Source organism: Macrosteles quadrilineatus, unplaced genomic scaffold (assembly GCF_028750875.1).
Source record: "Macrosteles quadrilineatus isolate MER2022 unplaced genomic scaffold, UCM_ALF_1.0 Scaffold_7__1_contigs__length_78375512, whole genome shotgun sequence".
Taxonomy (NCBI): Eukaryota; Metazoa; Arthropoda; class Insecta; order Hemiptera; family Cicadellidae; genus Macrosteles; species Macrosteles quadrilineatus.
Genome location: NW_026542600.1, coordinates 64193450 through 64218123, shown reverse-complemented (window position 1 = coordinate 64218123; position 24674 = coordinate 64193450). Strand labels below are relative to the sequence as shown.

The following is a 24674-nucleotide window of genomic DNA, read 5'->3' as shown; positions in this document are numbered from 1 at the left end:
GCAAGGGGTGAGTCGGTACAGGTGTTTCTATAGTTGCCATCTGTTTTCACTTTCTTTGAAATGAAAAATGATTTATTTAGTCAGGCAAAGTTAGGGCCACATAGCCCTCTCTTACACTTAACCTGTTTATACAAATCTAAACATATACTATACAATACAAATTACTATAATCTATTTACAATATTTAATGTAAAAAAGAAACAATAAACTTTTTAAAACATACCACCTTACATAAACACCCACACACACACACACACCTACACACGCACACAACACACACTCGCAAGAACTAGCACACACACACGCACACCTGTCAGTGATCAACCAAGCGCACGCCTACGATATACCAACCATGGCCATATGTCCAGAAAACAAAGTTTTTAGTGCTGTCACAAACCGGGGACGGCTATCAAGGATTTTATGGCTAGAGGGAGATCATTCCAAAGGCGACAAGCAGAAACAACAAACGCTCTGTCATAAACTGCCGTTCTATGATGAGGCATACGCAAAGTTACTGAAGCAGAACGTAAGTTTCTTACACTTTCTTCAGCTACAAATTTAAAGTCGTTTAAAAAATATTTTGGAAATTTTGTTTTTAATATTGAATAGGTTATCATAAGAATTTTTATTGATCTTAGGTCACATAGTTTTAGTAATTTAGAATCAACATAAAAAGGAGTGATGCGCTCATTACGTCTCAGATCATAAACAAATCTTAAACAGTAGTTCTGAGTGCGTTGGAGAGCATCAGCGAGATTTACAGTCATGTAAGTGAAGTGAGGGAAGACAAGTGATTTTACTAGGTGTAACTTTATGTGTAAAGGTAAAAAATTCTGTAACTTCTTCAGTGAGTGGATTGATGCAAACACCTTTTTATGTATGTCTACTACTGCATCTCCCCAGGTAAGCGTCGAGTTTATAGTAAGTCCTAGATTTTTCACTTTGTCATAGTAAAGTAAAGCTGTCCCATTTATAGTTACTGAGTTCACTGTGTCAAAGTCAATTGAGTTTCGTAAACGTGAATGACAAATTATTATTGGTCTTGTTTTTGTATGATTTAGTCTAAGTCCATGTTTATCAGTCCAGGTAATGATTTTCTCGATGTCTTCGTTGATTTTTAGAACACTGTCATTGATATATTTTGCTGAGAAATGCGTATAATCTGTAAGTCGTCGGCATACATGTGGTATTTACAGTGTGTGAGGACTGAACTCAGGTCATTTATGTATAGTACTTAAACAGCAGAGGGCCAAGGATTGACCCCTGAGGCACACCACCAGTAACTGTCTCCCAGTCAGATCGTACGTCATCAACCACAACACATTGCCACCTGCCTGACAGATAGGATCCCAGCCAGTCCAATACACCATTTGAAAACCCTATGGCCCTTAACTTTTCCAGAAGAAGATTATGATTTACGCAGTCAAAAGCTTTTGAAAAATCAAATAGTGTTAGAATTGTATAGACGTTTCATTGCTTGTCTAATGTCGTCCGTCACACGTAATAGTGCTGTTTCTGTGTTGTGAGCCGTTCAAAAGCCAGACTGAAAGCTGCAAAGTATGTTGTTGTCAGTCAGAAATACCGTCATTTGGCAATGCACAATTCTTTCAAGGCCTTTTGATAATGCGGGCAATATACTGATCGGCCTGAAATCCTGGTAAGATGCCGGGGCTGGGATCTTATTTAATGGACGAATAAGGGCAGACTTCCAAGAAATAGGGAAAACGCTTTGCCTTAGGGATGTGTTGAAAATGCATGTGACAGTTGGGAGTATAGCAAAGAGAATGTCTTTTATAAAACGAATTGGAATGCCATCCGATCCGACTGCGTTGCTACGAATCCGACAAATTGCGTTAAGAATATCTGACTGCACTACAGGTCTGAAAGTAAACTTAGGATGTCCTAGGTCCTGATCAGGGAGGTTTCTGATTTCGTTGATGTAATTTACAACATGTTGTTGGTCGATACTTGACTATATGAAGAGAAGAAAGCGTTTAATTCATTGAGAGGGACATTATCTCTCTGTGGTTCAGACTGCTTCCCAAGCCCAAGACTTTTTACATTGCGCCATAAAACCCTAGAGGATGGGTTTTTATTTTCAAAAAGCATACAAATGTGTCTTAATTTTGAATTTCTCAAAAGCTGTTTCACTCTATTTCGAAGATAACGATATTGTTCCATTTCTGTTTGGTTTTGAGAACGTTTAGCTTTCCTAAAAATACAATCACGTCTAGCCATTAATCTGCGGATTTCTGGGGTTATCCATGGTGCCGGACGTGTTTTAGTCAAACGTTTATTTACTGTTGGAGCATGTTTGTCAAAAAGATTAATAATTGTAGTGTTTAACTCATTCACCATTTCATCAACTGATGGTAAGTTTTCTATTAAGTGCCATGGTGTTTCATAAATGTCTGCCATAAAGTCAACTACATTCATGTTCTTAAAATCTCTGTATTTTAGAAATTTAGTCTTGGGTTTAGGAGCCTTAACTGAAAACACACAAAATATGAGATCGTGCTTAGATACTGCTGGAACTGGAAGTTGCCCATGATGCATAATGTCTGCAGCATCCGACACCACTATCAAGTCTAGGAGAGTGTCAGACTCGGCAGCATGATGTGTAGGGTCGAGTGGAAGTATATCTAAGTTGCAAGAGTTAAACAATGTAGTCAGTTGTCTGTATTCATAGTTTTGATTTGTTGAGAGTAGGTCAGTATTGAAATCCCCCATAATCAAGGCATGACTGTATCTAAACAAAGAGTTTAATAGTGCATTTTCAAAATCCAAAAAAAAATCCTGCTCTAGGTGGGCACACACACACAATAACAGATCGTCAGCCCCAGCAAGACCAATTTCTATAATAAGGAATTCTGGTTTTGCCGAGTACTCAGAAAGTGAGGAGTTAATAACTTTAAAATTGATTCCCTCCCTGATATAAACTGCAACGCCTCCACCCTGCTTGCCGGTTCTATCATTTCGCTGCAGAATATAGCCAGGGAGGTTCACTTCATGAGATGAAATACTCGGCTTCAACCAAGATTCCGAAACAGCTATCAAATCAAAATCCCTGTATTTGAACATCTCCCTAACCTCATCGATATGGGAGCGCAGTGACTGGGCGTTGATGTGTGCCGCCTTTAGTTTCTTGGGGTAAGGAGATAAGGAGCGAGAGAGATAGTCGGCAGTTGATAGTTGGTGCTGGGAGGGGGGTGAGAGGGGAGTGATAAGCCGGCCGCTGTGACGAGCACCAGGATGTGGACTAGCTATCCTGGGTCTACGGGTTGCAGCGCCACGGCAGGCACATCACAGGCGCATACAAACATCGTGATCACTGACACACACACACACACACACATGCAACCACTCACACAACTCATTTCAAAGAAAGTGAAAACAGATGGGAACTATAGAAACACCTGTACCGACTCACCCCTTGCTTTGCTGGATAGGTTTCATGCACAGGCAGTTAGTCTATGTGGACGGGCAAATGTAAGGTTGAAAGAGGCCGCCAATCTCTTTTTAGAAAAAAAGAACTAAGTCACCTGTTAGAACAGGAAAAGGAACAAACTCAAGAGAAAGTAAATTAAGATTCAAACAATATGTGTTTATACTGAGGTTCCCTGGATTTGTATTTACAATTTACAATTTATTTTGTTATTATTGATGGTTCAGTAGGTATTTAAATGGAATAAAGGTAACCTTTTAACATTCATGTTTTATAGAAATCAACAATCAAAAATTTAAAAAAAAACCTAGAGAAGTAAGAGTGTGACAGTAAAAAAAGAGCAATTTGAATATTGACTTTTGCCAATGTAATTTTAATATATCTATTAACAATAACAATAATTTACTTTTTCTTGAAATTGCCTTTTCTTTGATTAACATTAGTTACTTAACAAGAAATAAACGCTCATTAAATATGCACTTGGTGTTATCTGTTTTGGGTCACCCTAGTCAGTAGTAAACTAAACAACTGATATTTAGGCATAATTTAGTTCTTTTGTGTATTATAGAAATTCCTTTTATGTTTATATGTACAGTTAATACAATATCAGTTTCATATTTTCCAAGTAAATTCAAACATCTTAAAAAAAATTGGTGAACTAGGCTACGATTTGATTTTGTTACGTAAATTAAATATAGTAGAGTAGGTTTAAGATTTTACCGATTGTGAAAACTGAACAGATGTTTTGTTTATTTTTAAACTTTTCACTTTCTTCGTACCTTTTCAAGTGAATTGAAGATCGAGAATGGAAAAAGTTGAAATTTGTGAAAATTATTATACCTAGAAAGATGGAGACGTATCAAGAAAAATGAACAAATTTCTAAGCGGGAATGATACAAAGGAAGATGTTGGGATGTTCAAGAGGGGACAATACTTGGGAATATTAAATAGCATGTATTCTCCCAAGTGTCGTCCCCTCTTGAATGCCCCTTTCACTACACAAGATATTCTTCGTTGTCTTGAACTGTTGGGCAGTAAATTATGTTTTCCTCATTTTCTCACTGACATAGGTGTCATAGTTCTTCAATTGATGTCTATCAATTAGTACTTAGTTTGCCAAAAAGTTTTAAGATTTTTTTTTAATTTGTTAATATCTCAATCAGAGTCTATAGTAAAGTTTATTCAAAAAATTGTTGTATCAATGTTGAAAAATATAGTATAAGTTTTTGGATTAAACACGTTTTAATTAGTGAGTATTATTCTTTAATTAAGCCTAGCACAAATTCTAGCTCCAATATTGTAAAAGCATGCTAACAAAGAGGAGGTGAATAATGTGACTTAGAATTTAAAGATGAAACTGATATTAGCAACCATGAAAATGATGTTGATGACACTTCTGGCAAGAAGAAGGCTATTAAGAGTTAATAAAAACATAAATAAGGAGAATAAACAGTTTATTTATACTAAAACACATTTTTTACTAAGTCTTTTATTTTTATCGGGCCTTGGTTATTTAACCCCTGAGTGTTATGTGTCGTAAAAGCGACTCATAACACATTTTGTGTAGTGTTTTGTTTCGCTTTTGCGACTCACAAACACTGTTTACGGCAAAAGCTCTATGACTGATTAAATCAGATTGAAATGGATCGAGTTAGGTATAGTTTTTTTTTTGGCAGATTCTAAGCTTTCTCCCGAGGTCTGTCTCTAAGCGCTTTTTTTTCTCGAGCCGATCATAATTGTAGCAGACAGCTGACGTGCGTGTTTGTCGTTTTTTCAGCCTTACGCTATTTTTTTAATTTTTACGCATTCATTATATTTATTTACATATTTATTGTAACGGGATTGTTATTTATTTATATTGTATTTATTAATATTGTTATTTATTTATATTGTTCTTATTTATTTTGTCATTTATTTATGTTGTTATATCTTTATTGTTATTTATTGTTGATTTTTCTATTGTTCTTTCGATTGTCACATTGTTTGTGTTAAGTTGGAAACTGTTTGTTGCCTTTTTTTCAAATGGCTCTGCCGTTGGAATGTATAATAAATAAATAAATTTGTAAACAGCTTGGTTAACCTCGCACCGATGACTGATGTGTTTTATTACGTTTATCATTGTTTTAGTGTTAAAAATCATAAGTAGTGATATACGTGGTGCATTATAAGAAGATTTAAGTGATTTTGAAGGCCTGGTTGATGATCCTGAAGAAGTAGGTAGTGATATTGATGTAAATTATCAGCCAGATTCCTAGCTATGGTTAGGCTATGCATTCTTAGCTAAACGCTATGTACCGAAATCTGTTTTTTGCCCATAACTTATTTATTTGCAAATCTACTTCCTTATATTATTATATTTTTGGAATCCTCATAAAATTCTGAACAAAGTGGCTATTTTAAAATATTTGTAGACCTATAAATTATAACAATTTATTGAGCGCAAACATAATTTTTTTTTTCATTTATTTTATAATGTTTGAGAAATGTTAACCCCACAAAAATTGTTGAACATTTTTTTTATGTTTTATATGTTACATTGAAGTTTATAATTTTCCAAACAAAATGATATATAAAACAGTATACTTTACATTGATTTTAAGTTTCTAAGATACATTTTAATAAAACCCTGCGATTGTGCAATAAATGGGCGAACATTAAGACAAAAACTAGAGACACTCGGAGGGTTAATAAACTGGCAGATAACATTAAAACCTCAAGGAACAAAAAACATTTTCTAAAAAACTTTAAGAAATGGTTGTTTGAAATTGATGAAGTTGACTTAATATTAAATATTTAGGCATAATTTAGTTCTTTTGTGTATTATAGAAATTCCTTTTTTGTTTATATTTACAGTTAATACAATATCAGTTTCATATTTTCAAAGTAAATTCAAACATCTTAAAACAAATAATTGCTGAACTAGGCTACCATTTGATTTTGTTAAGTAAATTAAATATAGTAGAGTAGGTTTAAGATTTTACTGGTTGTGAAAACTGAACAGATGTTTTGTTTATTTTTAAACTTTTCACTTTCTTTGTACCCTTTCAAGTGAATTGAAGATCGAGAATGCAAAAAGTTGAAATTTGTGAAAATTATTATACCTAGGAAGGTGGAGACGTATCAAGAAAAATGAACAAATTTCTAAGCGGGAATGATACAAAGGAAGATGTTGGGATGTTCAAGAGGGGACAATACTTGGGAATATTAAATAGCATGTATTCTCCCAAGTGTCGTCCCCTCTTGAATGCCCCTTTCACTACACAAGATATTCTTCGTTGTCTTGAACTGTTGGGCAGTAAATTATGTTTTCCTCATTTTCTCACCTACGTAGGTGTCATAGTTCTTCAATTGATGTCTATAAATTAGTACTTAGTTTGCCAAATAAAGATTTTTTTTATAATTTGTTAATATCTCAATCAGTGTATATAGTAAAGTTTATTCAACAATTTTTTGTATCATGGTTAAAAAATATAGTATAAGCTTTTTGGGCTAAACACGTTTTAATTAGTGACTATTATTCTTTAATTAAGCCTAGCACAAATTCTAGCTCCAATATTGTAAAGATGAAAAACGTGCTAACTAAGAGGAGGTGAACACTGTGACTGAGAATTTAAAGATGAAACTGATATTAGCAACCATGAAAATGATGTTGATGACACTTCTGCTAAGAAGAAGGCTATTAAGAGTTAATAAAAAACACAAATAAGAAGAGTAAAAAGTTTATTTATACTAAAACACATTTTTTACTAAGAATTTTATGTTTTGATAAACTGGCAGATAACATTAAAACCTCAAGGAACAAAAAATATTTTCTAAAAAACCTTAAGAAATGGTTGTTTAAAATTGATGAAGTTTACTTAATATTAAATATTCAGGCATAATATAGTTCTTTTGTGTATTATACAAATTCCTTTTTTGTTTATATGTACAGTTAATACAATATCAGTTTTATATTTTTCAAGTAAATTCAAACATCTTTAAAAAAAATATTGGTGAACTAGGCTACCATTTGATTTTGTTAAGTAAATTAAATATAGTAGAGTAGGTTTAAGATTTTACTGATTGTGAAAACTGAACAGATGTTTTGTTCATTTTTAAACTTTTGTATATTATTTTTAAGTGAGACTGGGTTTTCTTTACTATTCATTATTGTTAAACGCTGAATTTGTTTGTTATTTTAAAAAATACAGGTCACTGGTAAAAGCCTCCGTTGAAAAAAAAATTGAAAAAGATTTTTGGGTTACTATAATTCATTCAACCCAATTTGGGTTGAATGAATTATAGTTTAAGGATCAAGAATAAAAAAAGAAGGAGTTTGAATTTACTGGAAAGGGTACAAAGGAAGTGACTACAGTTAGGATTCAGATAAATGCCTTTGTCAATGTAAGAGTTTGTACATTCCTCAAGATTATGTACATGGCCTGTTAAAATCTAATTGGGACAAATTTTGGCTCAACTTTTTGCGATATATGATCCAAAATCCAAAAATACACGTAAAAAAGCTTGGGGAATAATCAGAAAAGAATCAGGACAGATTAAAACATTTTCCAAAACAACTTTAACACCTAACACTCTCAACAATTTCTTTACTTCTGTTTCAAACAACACACAAAATAAACTCTATAATGATGATAATGTAATTACTCATCTTGAATTGTTGAGTAACTGCCCTAAGCCATATTCTAATACTCCTGACATCCAGATATTTAAATGGACCCTTGTTGATAAACATAAAGTGTATTCTTTGGTCTGTAAACTCAGTGGTTCCCGTAGTGAAGATTTGTTTGGACTCTCCAATTTTACTTTTAAATACAAAGTTAATTTTATCCTGAAACCTTTAACACATCTTATAAATTTCGCTTTAATTGAAGGAAAGTTTCCTGATTGTTTAAAAACCTCCAGAGTAATGCCAATTCACAAGAAAGGCGACAAGAATGTCCCATCAAACTATCGTCCAATAGCTTTGGTTCCAATTTTAGGAAAAATAATTGAACCATGTATGCTTGAGCAGCTTCAACACTTTTTTACTGTGAATAACCTTTTATATAAAAGGTCAATATGGCTTTAGAGCCAACTGTTCAACCACAATGGCTGTAGAAGAATTAATTAACCAAGTTTTGCAAGGGTTTGAAGACAAGTTGGTGACAGGTACATGCCTTATTGATTTGACGCTGGTGTTCCACAGGGGTCCATTTTAGGACCTTTCCTGTTTTTGATTTTTATTAACGACTAGTTTTAATATCCCTACTCAATCAATACTGTATGCTGATGATACTACCCTGTTCTGTAAAGATGATAATGTTTTAACAGTTGAGTACGATCTTAATCATGCCCTAAACTGTGCTAAATTCTGGTATAAAATCAATAATTTTGCTATCAATGAGGAAAAAACAGAATACATCTACTTTTCTCTTAAAAATGATCAACCCACTGATGCTTATAAAACAGTCAAACTCTTAGGCATCCATATTGACAACAGACTAAGCTGGGATAACCACATTACACAACTTTGTAAAATATTGGCTAGAATAACCTGTCTCTTGAGAAAACTTGGATCATGTGTGAGTTTTAACACTTTAAAAATGACTTACTACGGTTTGTTTCACTCACAGCTGATTTATGGTTTGCGTCTCTGGGGTGGTTCACACTTAGCTCAGAAAGCATTTAGTTGGCAAAAGAAAGCTCTTAGAGCCATGCTAGGATTGCAAGATCATGAATCCTGTAGGGATCACTTTTCCAATTTAAATTTGCTTACACTGCCATCTATGTACATTCTTTGTAATTTAATTCATACAAAAAACAACCTCTTAAAATTTTCTAGCTATTCTCATCCATACAACACAAGACACAAAAACAACCTAGTCACACCTCAAATCAGACTTTCAAAAACTTTAAATAGCCATTTTTACATCCAACATATTTTCTTCAAAAAGCTACCCACTTGTTTTCGTGAACTACCTTTAAACCAATTTAAAAGAAAAATTACTGAGTTTTTAAAATCGAAACCATTCTACACGCAGGAAGAATTTTTAAATAGTGACTTATCATGTTTAGACTCTAAATAGGATATTGTATATATTGAAATTTATAATTGATGTATGATCTATTTTTAAGTACTATTGTAACAATGCCTATTACAAAATGTTATGTTTAATGGCTGCAATAAATCTTATACAGCTTTATTAAATTATGCTAAGCCAAAACTCCACAACACTAAATAAAAACACTATAATTTTTGTTTGAGTTTGACTTGAACTATACTCAACACAATTATGTCATTATTGTCATTGTGTGACAAACACTGACAAAAGGTGATACGAGCAGGCAATGCACGAGCAGAAATACCACTGCTTTAGTTGAGGTTCTACAGACAACTTGTCCAGCTTACCACTGGTTAGCGGCCAACCTAGTACTGTGTGTGATTTTCATTTTATAGGTTTTTACAGATAATTTTTACGTTCAAATAATACCTATAACCGTTATTTAAAGTATTGATTTTAAGAAATCACAAATTATTTGCTACTTTTACTTTACAGCAAACTTCTTAAATTAGATCATATGATATGGTTTCAGCTCTGAAGTGGCCCGTTACATCAATGAAGACAGCTACGCTCTCATCTTTGGAGTAAACACTTTTGTGGGCCTTATCCTGCAGACAGTCTTGACACTGACAGTAGCTGGTGAAGGAGGTTTTGAAATCCCCATCAGAAGCCAGGTAGGCCTATTATACAAATTTAAAATGTTTCATTAATGTTCACTTGAAAGATTTGCATTATATCTTCATCTTATTCCATTTCTCCAATCAACCATGCTACAGACTCTGTAATAGTTTAAGATCCCATCCTAGCTGAGCGGTCAACGTCACACCAGAAACAGTTAAAATCACAAACATAAGCAGATATGATCTTTTCCTAGTAAGTCCTGGATCTCTACTGTGGTGCCCTCATTTTCATTGGAGAAAGTCTATATAAAGGCCCAGAAGGCTCTGGTTGGGAGGACTGCCCGGATCTAAGGACTCGAAAACACTGATAGACCGATAGACCTATGTAGATTCATTGAAATTGAGACGGAACCCTCCTAACACTTGTGGCTGGACTGTCAGGCCCTGGCCCAAAAGTAGCTGAAATGTCTAGGAAGACCGCAACTTAAACTAAGGAGATGAGAGGAATAGACATCTCACAGCTCTGAAGGTTCCCCTAAATCCTAGGGCTGTCAGGTTGAGCAGAGGAATGCTACAAAAGATCAGCAGTTCGAATAAGCTAAGGGTAGAATTACAAACCTCCACCCCCTAAAAAACCCAGCCACCTATTAAACAGTACTGAGCACTAACAGGTAGTCCGTTGAACACAAGAGATCAGTAGCTAATGGTGAGACACTGTCAGAAGGTAGTGCCAACCGTGGCCTCATAGCTCAGTGTACATCCTAACTAGGTGGGGATTCAGCTACATTGTACCTGAACTCAATGAACAAATGAACAAATCATTTATAATAGTATCAGGTTTTGAAATAGAAACCTAATTAAAACATAGCCACCTATAATAGTTATACGTTTATATATTTCTGTTATAAGTAAAAAAAAAAAAAAAAAAACAATTAAATTATCTACTCCAATCAGTTTTGATGATAATAACCAGTAGTTTTAGATGACATCTACATCAACAACACATGTGGTATATATCCCGTTTTCCTACAGTAACCTAACAATGTACATGTTCTCTCACTGATTTGAGAAAGCAAAGTGCCCAATTCACTCATCAGTGAGACAATGTTAACATTGTCTCACTCTAATTACTTTGTCTCATTCACAACAGATTTGCAACTTGAAGGCATGAAATAGTGAGCGCGAAACATGCAGACAAGATCGTATGCGCGCGAAATACGTTGGCAGCACTGGCTGTAAATCAGCTGGTCAGCTGTTGTACTGTTGTATCATTAAATGGCATATTAAAAGTTCACTTCTGTGTTAAAATATGTTACGTTTCTTTTCCAATTTATTTGTTTAATGGTAACTGTAGGAAAAATGTAATGTGCAACTCGAGTGCAAAGTGCAATTGCCTCACTCGAGAAACCATTCCTCACTCGCCTATGGCTCGTGAGTAAGTATTTCTCTCGAGTGAGTCAATTGCTCATTTTGCTCACTAGTTGCATAAATAACTATTCTTCTCCAGCATGAATGATTATTAGTCTTTCTCCTTTAGATATCTGTTTCACATATCCTTGGCTGGAATTGTCGCTCTAAGATTTATTTTGGACGTGTGACGAAAGAATGTAAGTTTTGACCAAATATACTATAGGTCTTTTTTCTTCCCTGTACTTTTTAATTTTTTGTAAAAAATAGTCAATTCTTTTTTGGACAATATCAGGCTTCTGAATCAAGTTTTTTCTATTACTTATGGTTTTTTGCCACTTAAATCCAAATTTCTTGATTATCTGCCATAAACTAGTGTTTTGCCTTGCAAATTTTTACTTTCTACCAATTTTAAACAAATTCCATCTACAGTTGGACATCTTTTTTCGTCAATGTAGAAATTGTGTAAGGTTCTTCTCACTAGTGCTTGGTCAAAATCGTCTATATCAGCAATATAGCATTTTTTATTTCTTTTCTTATGAGGTGTCACAAAAGACTTACTTGCACCCGAATCGACTACAGCTTTTTCCCTTTTAATTCGTTTTACTGTACTGTACTTATTGATGTGCCCGTAGCCCTGGCCGTTCTCTCCTGACACTTTTGAAGGGGAATGGTTACTGAGCTGTTTTCTGCTTCAGATGACATTAAATTTAAAACATTGGTAATAACCTCTTTGGTCTGACTATGAATTTTTTTGTTCTTGACTTAGGCACAATGGGAGTCATTATTTTTACTTTCACCACTCAAACACTGACATAAACTATGACACAACAAAGTACAACACTGAAAACGATGAACAGCGGTAAGCATAGATGTTAAAACAGCAATGATTCGTTCAACCAAAGGAGTGGATAGATAGACATACAGCAGGCGGCTGACAGCGAGTGATCGCCGAGCGGATGTTTTCAGGACTGTGTAGTACAAGGTAGCGCATGCGCTGAACAACCTCCCCACTCCGAGTCAGGGGCTGCTGTTCAAATTACAACCGCCATCGCAGCTCAAGATATACCGCGACGACTGTAGGTGCCGAGACTGCTTTTTAGAAAAACCCCAATAAACAAATCCAACAAATAAGACTTGAAAAGATCAGTCTAGGTGAGAAAAAGTCCCAAAGCCATGGTAGTTTATGAATTATTCTTGGAAAATACTATATTAGGCCAGTCAATAACAGCATTCAACATCGCAAACGCGCATGTATCTACGATTTTTTTTTATTTTGTTAGGTCCCCTAAGAGTAGTTTATAACCAAGTTTGCAACCCTGAAAACCCTGTGCTACTCCCATGATACTTGAAAAACTGTAAAATTCTGGCTATTTTTTGTTTTATTGAAAAAAAACTAACTGAAGGAAGCGTTTATCAGGTATATGTGCCCTATACTTTTTTAAAGATAACTAAATTTGCAACAATTGGAACCCAGTTTGAGCCCATTAAGTCCATTTCTTGCGGATATACAGTTAGTAAAAAGTAGGAAAATATTTTCAAACATTGAAAGATTATCGGTAGGCTCATTTGCCATGATGCGTACAGGCTGAAGTAATGATCATAGAGAGAAGTCTTTGGGAGCGTTTTGTAGGGAATTTAATAAGCTTTAATTCAATTCCAAAGTTGTGTGTCTTTTGTCTTACAGTTTTTCTTTTGTCTACACACAAAAATTTAAAACATAAAAATATCATATTTTGCGTAAATGTTGTAATTGGATCCTTCACAAAACGACGCTCTGATAAGTTCTGGTCTGGTTTGTGGACAGACTCGACCATGGAACACGTACTGATGAGGTCCATGAAAAGCCAGGGTGGGCTAACTCATGGTCGGGGAATATCAAGCAGTGTGCTGGCGCGCTGGTCAGTAGGGTTGGTTTTCATGCTCTACATTTGCGAAGAGGTGGAACGTTTCACTGAAACTATGACTCTAACATCAGAACAGCACATTGATATGAGGGCATCCCAAATTGCGAGAGACACTGCAGATACCAAAAAAATAAAGATCTGGTTCAACACCCACCCTCCATTCCCAGTCAGCGATCGCCTATTTTCCATCCACAGTGGTATCATCGGAGGCCCTGATATAAACTGCCTCTTATCTTAAGAACTGGGAGCAGGAGGAGTAAAACAAATTGTTGGTAACAACTTTGGTAAAGTGACTTTTAAAAGAAAGGACAAAGTGAAGACGTTGACGTCAGGCACAATGTCTGTAAAAGTATTCAACAAGAGAGTTGATGTTGATCTCCTTATCATATTCCAGAGGGTCTGCGTCACAAAACAATCAGATGAACAATTGAAGCAGCATTTTGCGTATGAGCTATCACCGTATCCACTGTCCTTATTCATTGAAGAAGGAATGCACAAGGGCACAAAATCTTCCTTCTATTCAGCATTTACACCGCTCACTAAAACATAATTCCAGGAAACGAAGCGTTCATAGTGATTGATGGTGGTTACATCTTGCACAAGGTTATCTGGCATCGAAATGATTCAGTCAGATCCATTGTGGTGGATCAGCTGAGTGCCTGTGACGCTCTACTTCTCTCTCATGCCAAACGTTTTGTTTGATGAACCAGCACCCATCAAAGTGTCCCAAGCAAAAATGCTCTCAAATGAATCTAACGAACACCGACTGATCACCATGTTGTGTACTGAATTTGAGATGCATGGTATTTAAATACATCAATCTCAAGAGGACGCCGATGCTAGTGAGGACTGCCCTCTCCAAGAGTTCATCGTTCGATCAGGATTTTATCATTGGGGAGGATGACGACCTACTGTTGCTCCTCAATGGATTAAGCTCTGGAGACTGGACCGACGAACGTGTACTTCCAGAAAAGCGGGAGAGGTGGATCAGAGTGTGTCCAATATCCAGCAAATTCTTTCACTTGTAGAGGAATGCATGTTCCACGGGAGATGGGTTTGTTCCTGCATGCTATTAGTAGGTGTGACACCACATCTGCCTTAGCTGGCAAAACAAGATGAAGTGTCATAAAATACATCTATAAAATGTCAATTTCACATTCTTGCACTCTTTAAAGAAATAAATAATAACTGTAGTCAATGTACCTACATTGATGACATCATTAACGCAAAGTCTATTTTAATATTTTTTTAATTTTTTTTAGGAATCTATAAGGCCTAGACACACCTTTTTGGAATTAAATTAAAGCTTATTAAATTCTCTACAAAATCTTGCCTAAAGAAAGACGTTTCTCTATGACCTTTACTTCAACCGATACGCATCTTGGCAAATGAGCCTATAAACGATAATCTTTCAATGTTTGAAAAAAGATTCCTATTGTTTACTAACTGTATATTCGCAAGAAATGGACTTAATGGGCTCAAACTGGGTTCCAATTGTTGCAAATTTAGTTAACTTTAAAAAAGTATCGGACACATATACCTGATAAACGCTTCCTTCAGTTAGTTTTTTCAATAAAACAAAAAAATAGACAGAATTTTACAGGTTTTCAAGTATCATGGGAGTAGCACAGGGTTTTCAGGGTTGCAAACTTGGGTATAAACTACTCTTAGGGGACCTAACAACATATAAAAAAATCGTAGATACATGCGCGTTTGCGATGTTAGCCTTTTTTCCTGTATATATTGACTGGCCTATATTATCATTTTTTTACTGTAAAAACCCACCCTACAGAAAAAAACTAGATTTTTAAAAATACTTAAATTTTTTTTTTTTTTTCAGTTTGTGGTGTATGGAGCATACTTCATTGTTCTGGGAGTGGTCTATGCAGTCAAGTCTGTGTTCAACATGTGTTCTCGATAGTTGAGTGTAAATTGTTTTAACTTCTTACAAAACTTACCATTTTACTTTGATAATGTTGATGTTTTTAGTTTCTTTAGGTTTGAAACAGAGTTTAGATAAGATATTGCTCAGTAAGTTTAACGATTTTATCATGGAACCAATTCAATGCTCAACAATCACAGTTTGTGCATATAAGTTTAGGACGTTGGCCAGTTACTCAACGTTAATATTTTTTAGTTGTTTTCTTGTTTAGTTTTTTACTGTTGTTATAAATAAGTTCATATTGTTAAGGAATAGTATATTACGTTACTAGCCCGGTAAGAGGTGTTTTTCTATGCGAGCACGAAAGTTCCGGGATTTTTGTGCGAGTACGGTAAAGCTTACCGGGCGAGTAACGTACGATACTTTACATCATACTCCACAGAAAAATTAGTACACTATTGAAATATTTTTATATTTCAGAAAATAAAATAGGGCGTTGCTATTAGCTGTTTATTTCATCAGCTGACTAAGGGCACAGTTAAAACTTTTACCGTACAGTGCACGATAAAAGTACATAACGTTACTTTTCCGTGTGTATGCACGGCAAAGGGCAACTTTCCAGCCTATCAAAACGGATGGAAAAGTACCTGCTTCTGTGTAGTATGATGTAAACTATTTAACCATTGTGAACTAGCTCAGTAAAGTGTAATTTTTTTATCATTGCCTACTGAGCCATCGAATTTAAGTAGATTAAGTTACACACTATGCCGTCCAAAAGTTTCTATTCTTGTATCAACTGACTATTAATTTCAGTATTACAAATTCATTTTCTGTTCTTGCAAAAACTTAAAATTTGTAAAATTTTCATTATTTCAAACCATGCTTTATGAATTTACATCATTGACTATTGGATACAGAAGAAATGATCCCAGACAGTAGATCCCATTAGTATTAGTCCTCTTTAATCTTCATGACTGGAAAAAATGATGACATGATGACACTTTGCAATCTTTCTCTACTATACTGACAACATCTCCTTCTATTCTTCTGATGTCCTTTATGATTTGATCCTTCCAATGGTTCTTTGGGATGATTTGGCTATCCAAAAATTCACCTTTCTTTCATCAGAACTAAGTCTAAATCACATTTAAATACCAGATCTTCTGTAGGATAACAAATGTTTCTATTTTTACATCTTTAAACATTTACTGTAGAATATGTAATAGAAGTATGGAATATGTATATGTATGTACCTAGTTGAGAATATTGAATATGAGGAGTGTGCAGAGCATTGCAGACAGTCAAAAGAAGTATATTTATCTATCAATGTGTATACCAGTGACATATCTCGTCAGAAAGATCCACTTTTCCCCTTTGTGTTAGTTGCTCTAATATATTTTCTACCACATTACTGCATCAGTTTGGATGAACAAACTAAAAATCAGATCCCTATACCCTTTTTTAGGACGCTGGGCATGAGTCCTGGACTGTTTTTCACATTACTTCAGGCTAGACCTAGGTGTTGCGGCATTATCACTTAGATAAAATCCATTGGTGATTTGGCCTGATTTTAACCCGGGACTTCAGGGACCAAAGTCCCGCGCTCTAACCACTAGACCAGCTTGCTCCCCATGGATCCTTATAAAATCTCCTTAAGATCCTTATACCTAGTGATAAAATGGGTTTCCCGTCAATAAACAAATAAATAGATATATCCCACCAATATGTAAATCCTCCCTTATCTTAGCTGTTCTAATTTACTCAGTGCCACACACTATGTTAGTTCAGATAATCCTCTCGCTTAGTCAAAGTGAAATGGAATTTCATTCATTAAATTTTATCTAAAAATAGTTATTTTTGTATTATAATAACACAAAGTTTGTCATTGCCGCTCAAACAGTATAAAAAAATGGTTTCATACAGTTTGAGTTTTTGAAGATAGCCATCATTGATGTTCTGCAATGGTTCTTGTTCTTGCATTAGGGTGCATTTATTAACCTTTTCCTTAACATTTAATTTTGTGAATGTCCTAATCATGAATGATGAAATGTTAGAGCTTTGTTAATTATTTACAGGGAAGATTTTTTCAAGTTGTCGTCAAATACTCAGGTATACTATTAATATATATGTAAGTATATGTTGAAAAATGTGTCTTTATCTACTTTTTGAACATTTAGCTTTATTGTGTTAGGCTAGCGGCAAGCAGTTTATTTAATTGTTTTTTATTAGAACGTCCATAGTTTTGAAGCTTTTTTTGCAATATACTTAAAATATAATTATTTAACTTTATATTAACTTAAATCATGTATGTATTATTTAAAAATCTTAGTGCGGTCTTTGGCAGTTTTTAAATTCTCTTGTCAAGCCCTGGTTATTCAGTTTTACTTGTACGATTAATGATTATTGTTGTCAATCATAACTTACCTGTCCTTCCTATTATTTAAAAAATTATGACATTTAATTATGTTTTATTTCCGTAGACTATGTTAAGAAGGGGTTTAATTAATATATTTCGAAATAATAATTGAATGTATGTATAGAATATTCTCTATTCTGTCATGGGGTCATTATCACTTATTATTGTCAACAATGTATTGTCTTCCTAAAGGCCCCTAGAAGGGTTATAAGTGACATTCTGCAAAAAAGTGAGATAAGTGCATGGTTAAACTGGAAATGTATTATTCTTTTTAGTAGCGAATGGAGCTAAGTGATAACTCCATCCAGTGCTGCTTTCTAGCCGCATATCACATAAACTCCAAGCGAAATATTACAAATGTTTGGTGGAGAAGAGATTCAAGCGCAATTGGACCCCTAGTCTACTGTGTAAGTATTTTCCCTTTCTGTCATACTTTTACTTTTTAGAAGTAAAGGGGTCCAAGTGCGTCAGAGTAACATTGGTATAGGTTACCAATATAGATATTGTCAATAATTTTGAATATTTTTGCTTCTGCAACGAATAAACAAAGACTACAGCTACCAATCTGACAAAGAAAATAAATGTGAAAAAAATCATTGCAATTACCGTGTAGGCTCAACTTTGAGCTCAATTTACTCAAATTTACTTTTTGTCACTTATAACCCTTGCATTCTAGGGGCCTTCTATATCCTAGCCTTAAATACTACAAAAATTAAACTGTTCTATTTAAATATTAAAGATGAAGTAAAATGGGTACAGATATAATCTTGTATTGTGATAGTCTCTATCTGATCCTTTGTCTGGATCAACTCGCTAGAATCATGTGTTGTCTCTATCTGATCCTTTGTTTGGATCAACTCGCTAGAATCATGTGTTGTCTCTTCTGGTCCTTTGTCTGGATCAACTCCCTAGAATCATGTGTTGTCTCTATCTGATCCTTTGTTTAGATCAACTTGCTAGAATCATCTGTTTTTTCTATCCGATCCTTCATTTAGATCAATTTGTTAGAATCATGTGTTATCTCTTTTGGTTCCTTTGTTTAGATGAAGTCTATAGTGTACAGTTCAGTAACCACACACAATTTTACAGTTGTCAGTATGGTCGGATAACACAGATGGTTGGATAAATGAAGGTCATTTCATCAAGACTCTTCTGTATTGTATATTTTTTATTAAAACAGAACTGTACTGACGGAACTCTCTCTCTCATCCTCATTTGTGCTGGCCACACCGTGCATTTTAAGGTATACTTTACTGTAAATAAAAAGTAAAAACACACTTCTGCAAAAATACTGTACTGCTTTTTGCTAAGAAATTATAAACGATTGGGACCGCATATAGTAAAATGACTATCTGTACTTGATATCTCTTTGTGAACAGTTAGTCCACGGAACAATAACACTACTGACTAAAAAATAAAACTATTAGACTTGGTAACGGCAACAGGGGCCAGTGGCGCACCCAGGAGGGGGCTTTGGGGGCTTAAGCCCCCCCCCAAGGACCTAGGGTTAATTTTTTTCGATGGCCAGGAGTCAGCAGTATATACATAAATGTTTCATTTGTAATTTCAGAATGTAATTTTTAAAATATCATTAACTTTAAAACTATTCTTACAACAGGATTTAAATTAAATACAGCCAGGAGCACGCGTTGTGTAACGAGTATTTTTTAGGCCTATGTAGACAAAAAGAGACAGAACGGCTCACCTGCCTGCCTCATAGTGTAGTGACTAGTGATTGTCAATGCTACTGCACTGCCACTGCCTATGTGCCGTTGCCATTAGCGACCAGCGCTAGGCTAGGCTAGCGCCGCTAGTTCTAGTTACTCCAATGATCACTTGACCTTGACGCGCTCGCACTATGTGCTGTTTTGTTGACATCGTTGAATTTTGGATTTTTTCCTTTTTTCCCCGAATAAGACCCCAAATCGAGCAGGGAGAAGGGAGGTAAAAATCTGCAAATTTTCAATCCGAACATTTCCCCGAAGTCCCGAACAAGACCAAGACCAGACAAGTTCTACCGACCGCGGTAAAAGGGAGTTTAGAGAGAGATGGAGAGCGTGTGTGAGTGAGAGCGCGTAGGCGGTAATAATAAAACAGTAATAAAACATGAAATAAAATAAAATGTTACAGAATGATAGTTTCGATTGCCTTTAACAATTTTTATGTTTATATTAATTTTGAATGAATTAAAGTATAACATCAATTACTTAATTCAAGTTAAACATCATTGGTACCGATATCATTGATTTAACGGTTTCAACTTTTAAAATACATTTTCAACTTTGACCAAACACAAGACAAAATTACAACATAAATTTCCATAATATATAACGGCAAAATATTACCCAACATTTATTTATTTTAGCAATTAAAGAGTGTAATTGCCATATTAAATTAGAACTATCAACGCTAGCGCAGGCGGCCGCTCGGTGCGGCGCTCGCGACGATGTACGGGGCAAAAATATACCGTGACACACTATCGTCATAGACTAACCAACACAAGGGAGTATGTTTTATCTATGCTATCGTACATCACTCCGTACATCGGACCGATCTACTCTTTGATCTTTCGCCAAAAAAACCGCCTCTAGAGCGCTCGTCTCCCTGCTCGGCCTGATGTCTGGTTCGCCGTCTGGATCGGTGTACGGACCCCTGACACACTTCGACCTCCCGTCTCCCTGCTTGGTTCGGGGTCTTGTTCGGAGAAAAGATCGATAGTGTGTCACCGTCTTTAACGTATTCGCACGAAAATCCCGCACTCTGCTATGTCTCGTGCGGTAATTGTCGCGCTCGCACGGTAAACACCACTTACCGGGCTAGTAACGTAATACTATTTTGTAGCTGAAGTTAAAAAAACAGCTGATACAGATTATTTTACTGTCAGATTTTTTATTTACGTGTATTTATTTATATTTACACTGCTAAAATTATAATTGTATTGTTTATTTCTTAAATACCAATATTGTTTTTTGTATAACATTCAATATCACATGTAAATTAATCAGATAGTTGGTTTTAGCTTACTAAATTACCTGACGGCAATGTAATATCCATTCCTTTATTCCAATATAGTAATACTACTAATACTAAGAACATCCAAAAATCCGATCAAAAAATCTCTTTTATTTGTCCCTAAATAGCCTAAAAACGTGGGTTTACAGGTATAGTTTTCAAAATTTTTCCGGGGGTGGACCCCCGTTCCCCCCGCCGTACCCCCCAGACCCCCCGGCAAGCATACATAAGAAGCCCCCCCCAAATCAAAAGTCTGGGTGCGCCCCTGACAGGGGCAGATGAGAACCTTGCACAAACCAACTATGGCAAAATCAGTTAACATTGGAAATCCTAACAAATCATGAAATTGATTAAACTGTATTTGTGAAACCTATTCATGGCTCAAGTACGTATTTCTAACCACTAATATTTTCTGATTTTAAGCCATCATCTCAAAGAACGTAAAAATATGGTTAAAAAAGTAGAGACACAAAAGTGATTCTAGTTTATTCAGGTGAAAACAAGTCAGATAATCGATACCTGACTGTAAATAACTTTAAGCTCCTGTAGTAACGTAACGAATTAGGCAGGGCTGTTAAGAGCTCATAACAATAAAAAATTGGGCAGTGTAATTTGCTAATACTTATGCATTTTTAAATTAAACTAACTAGTACCTATTATTAAGAATTAAGTCAACTTTCGCACAAATCTGTATGTATTGATTTTTTTCATTTGTGGCATTTTTAGGTGTATTACTATATGGTTCTTTTTATAATGGATTCACCATTGTTATTGGCAAGTCTTAAGTATATTGTTAACTCTATCTAGTCTTAGCTGGGTCTATTGTTCCAGTATGAATTAAGTTTATTCCTGAGAACTGAAAGGAGTAGATTTGTGTAAATATCTATTGTGTACTTATTGGTCGAAAGTTTCACCTTGTGAATCAGTAGTGTGATGTAGCCCACTGTGTTAATCTGCAAAAGGTTTAGGAGTTGTAGGAATTAAAGAATGCAACCGAAGAATTTCAATTTAAAATGTGATCAAATTGTTTTTATATTTGATAATGATTAAATGTGTGTTGAAAACCGGTAGTCCAAACGACCCTTGAGTATGACATTTTCTAGGAAAATATCATAACTACAACACAATATTTTATCTTCTCGGTTATGCTTTTTTTTATGTTAAATATAGTGAACTTCCAGAATTGGTCTTGGCAGCCAATCAATACCAACTAGAATTGACATTTTAAAATGATAATTTCCTACGGTGTTTTCAAGTGTTACACTTGGAAACTCTATAGGCAATTGCCATCAAAGAATATTCCAATTTTAGAATATTTATTATTAGTTTTGTAGCAGCCAACTAACCACTGTGATTTACCAATGTGCCAATTTTTCTTAGCTAACCCTCATGATTTTACTTGAATCTTATGAGAGTTATATCTTTCCAATGTGAAACTACAAGATGTAAACTGTACCCTGTACCGAGATATAACATCACCATACGAGTATAGTCTAGTCGTCGGTGTTGTACAAACTGCGCCTTGCTGCAAAACAAACCCTTTACTTTCATGTTAGAAGAGTTAGTCTTAAAATTAAGTTAAAATAAATACCTAATAAATTGAAAAAATTATATGTGCATTATATTAAAAAATATTAAAATTTCAAAGTCAATCCATTAATCTCTTATTGAATTTCTAATAAATTTTGATGTCAATATCTAATTATATCCCTTTAATTTTTCTGTTTTTATTTTAGATTTATAAAATAACTAATGAGTCAAGTATTTAAGTTCACATTCATCAACAAATTTGATATGTGCCATGATATAGTACAATTTTCAACCTTTTTTAACCAGCAAATTCCTAACCTAATTATTGTCATGAATATTTTAACCACAGCAACATATTTAGTTTTGCAAATACGGTACTTAGTTTGAGCTTAAACAAAACTTGTTTAACAACAGGCGATATTATAACCATGTTCTTGTTTGCGTAACAAGAGAAAACTATTTTTTTTTTTTTTTTTTTGTATGAGGGCTATCCGTAAATTAATGTCTCCTTTGAGCTCCAATCTGAGACCAACATCTTGTTTCTTACTTAATTCACTACTAGTCCCATCCCCTATGGGACTAGTAGTTTTGTTATAGTGTTTGACAGTCCCACCAAGCAAAATCCCCTACTGGGATTAGATTCCTGTGGTCTCAGTCATCAACCACTATTGAAGTAAATCACCAGCTAACTGATGTGAATGAAGAATCAAGTACAATTTGTTTGGAAATAGGTATTGTGATTGTATGCAAGGGGTGGAGGAAGTTTAGATTCTTAAACATTTGCAGGATGTTTTTTGTGTTGTAGGCCGATTTTTGTCAGTCTTGTTTGAATCAGTGGTTAAAGGAATTTTGCCTGCGGGTAGCGGTGTGACTAAACAAAAGAGATTGCCGAGCTAATATGTGATGTCTCTATAAGACTATTAAAGAATACGGTCAGATCCAGAAGTCTGCAACTCGCCGATCAGCAAACAAAGTTTCCTAAAATTCAATTTCTGTATCGATGGAACCTGATGAATAGCAGTTACCAGCCTTGTTGTGAAAATCTATAAGGCCTTCTGATGCCTCCCTATGCCACTTTTGCAATCAACCAGCAATAGAATCAACATGGATTGACTGACCTCTTTCCTACAGAAACCTAATAACAGAACTCGATTCATTCTTGGCGGGAGCATCAATTTTCTTTCATTACGTTTCCTATTACTATGACTAAATGTCCCATAGGGGTGATAAAAGCTTAAAATAGCAGTGGATAAAGTGAGGAACACAAAACACAACGTTGGTATCAGAATTGAACTATCTTCCTTGGCTGTGGCGGAAACTTGATGGAGACCTTAATTTACAGACAAATGTTCATGTTTTTTTTTTCAAGCATCAATCTTATTGTGCAAACTTGTTGACTAATGGGAAGTTAGTAATTAAAATTGTACTCCCATTTCAGTTTTGGGAATTGCATTTCAGTATTAATTTTGTGCGATAAGGATGTTTTACCAAAAGTTATCTTGATTAAAGACGTAATTTTTCTGTAAATAAAGTTGTGTTGGCGTGAATGTGATAGCTATATACTGTATATTGAATAGATATTCTGCGATAGCGGGCTAAATCGTTTGCGTTATACAAGCTGAGTAAGCTCACGCCTATTATTTCTTTAAACGTTATGTTAATGTCAATCAATTTCACTTTTCCGTCAATTTTCTTATTACAAAATTTCCTTTTTCAGTAATAACTTGAGGTTTAGAAAAGGTTTTTTTTTTTACAAAGAACTTTATACCACAAATCTGGATGAAAATATGTTTTCTAGTTTAATTTTGTTATTGTTTACAATTTCAGAAATGTTACAGCATAAGTCAAAATAATATTTATTGGTTTATTTGTGGTAGATTCTTGTTAACTTTTAACACTACTAGTATAGATTTTTACCTTCAAGTGTGAGGAAATGTCCACTATGTAGCCTTACAAAAACCACAGCTATTCATTAATTTTATTTCTCAGTAATTTTCCAGTTCAAGATAAAATTTAACACACGTTTATAACCCTTGGCGAAGTTTTTCGTGTCAATGAAAGAGGCGAGGAGAGAGGCTTTCGAGGTGTGTGACAGGGTACAGTTTATATTGCCTTTTTTTCAGGGTTGGTGGTCAACCCTCTTATTCTACCGACAGGAAGGCGCAGTTAGTTTACATTCAGCCTTATCATCGACTAAACTCAATATTACGTTTGTTTTAATCCAATAACAATTAAATGATGTATATGATTAATTTTGTATCTTGTAGTATTGCGTATACACACTATTAGCTTATGATATGCCAAAGGCCTTGTATTATTCATTTTACTTATATCATAATTTTATTTTAATCACATCTTTGCTATAGTTTATCACTGTATTGTTATTACATTTTTTAAATTGTTTTAAAGTCATT

At 34.7% G+C, this 24674-nt stretch overlaps 1 protein-coding gene across 1 annotated transcript in view; it reads left to right on the top strand.

Annotated features, from left to right (window-relative positions):
- LOC128999049 (thiamine transporter 1-like) overlaps positions 1-19161 on the top strand; it is a 36850-nt gene extending 17689 nt beyond the window's left edge. The window contains exons 5-6 of the mRNA XM_054425406.1: positions 10019-10160; positions 15261-19161. Coding sequence (XP_054281381.1) covers positions 10019-10160; positions 15261-15341 — 223 coding nt within the window. The 3' untranslated portion in view covers positions 15342-19161. The remainder of the gene's footprint in view (positions 1-10018; positions 10161-15260) is intronic.
- Positions 19162-24674: the final 5513 nt, after the last annotated feature.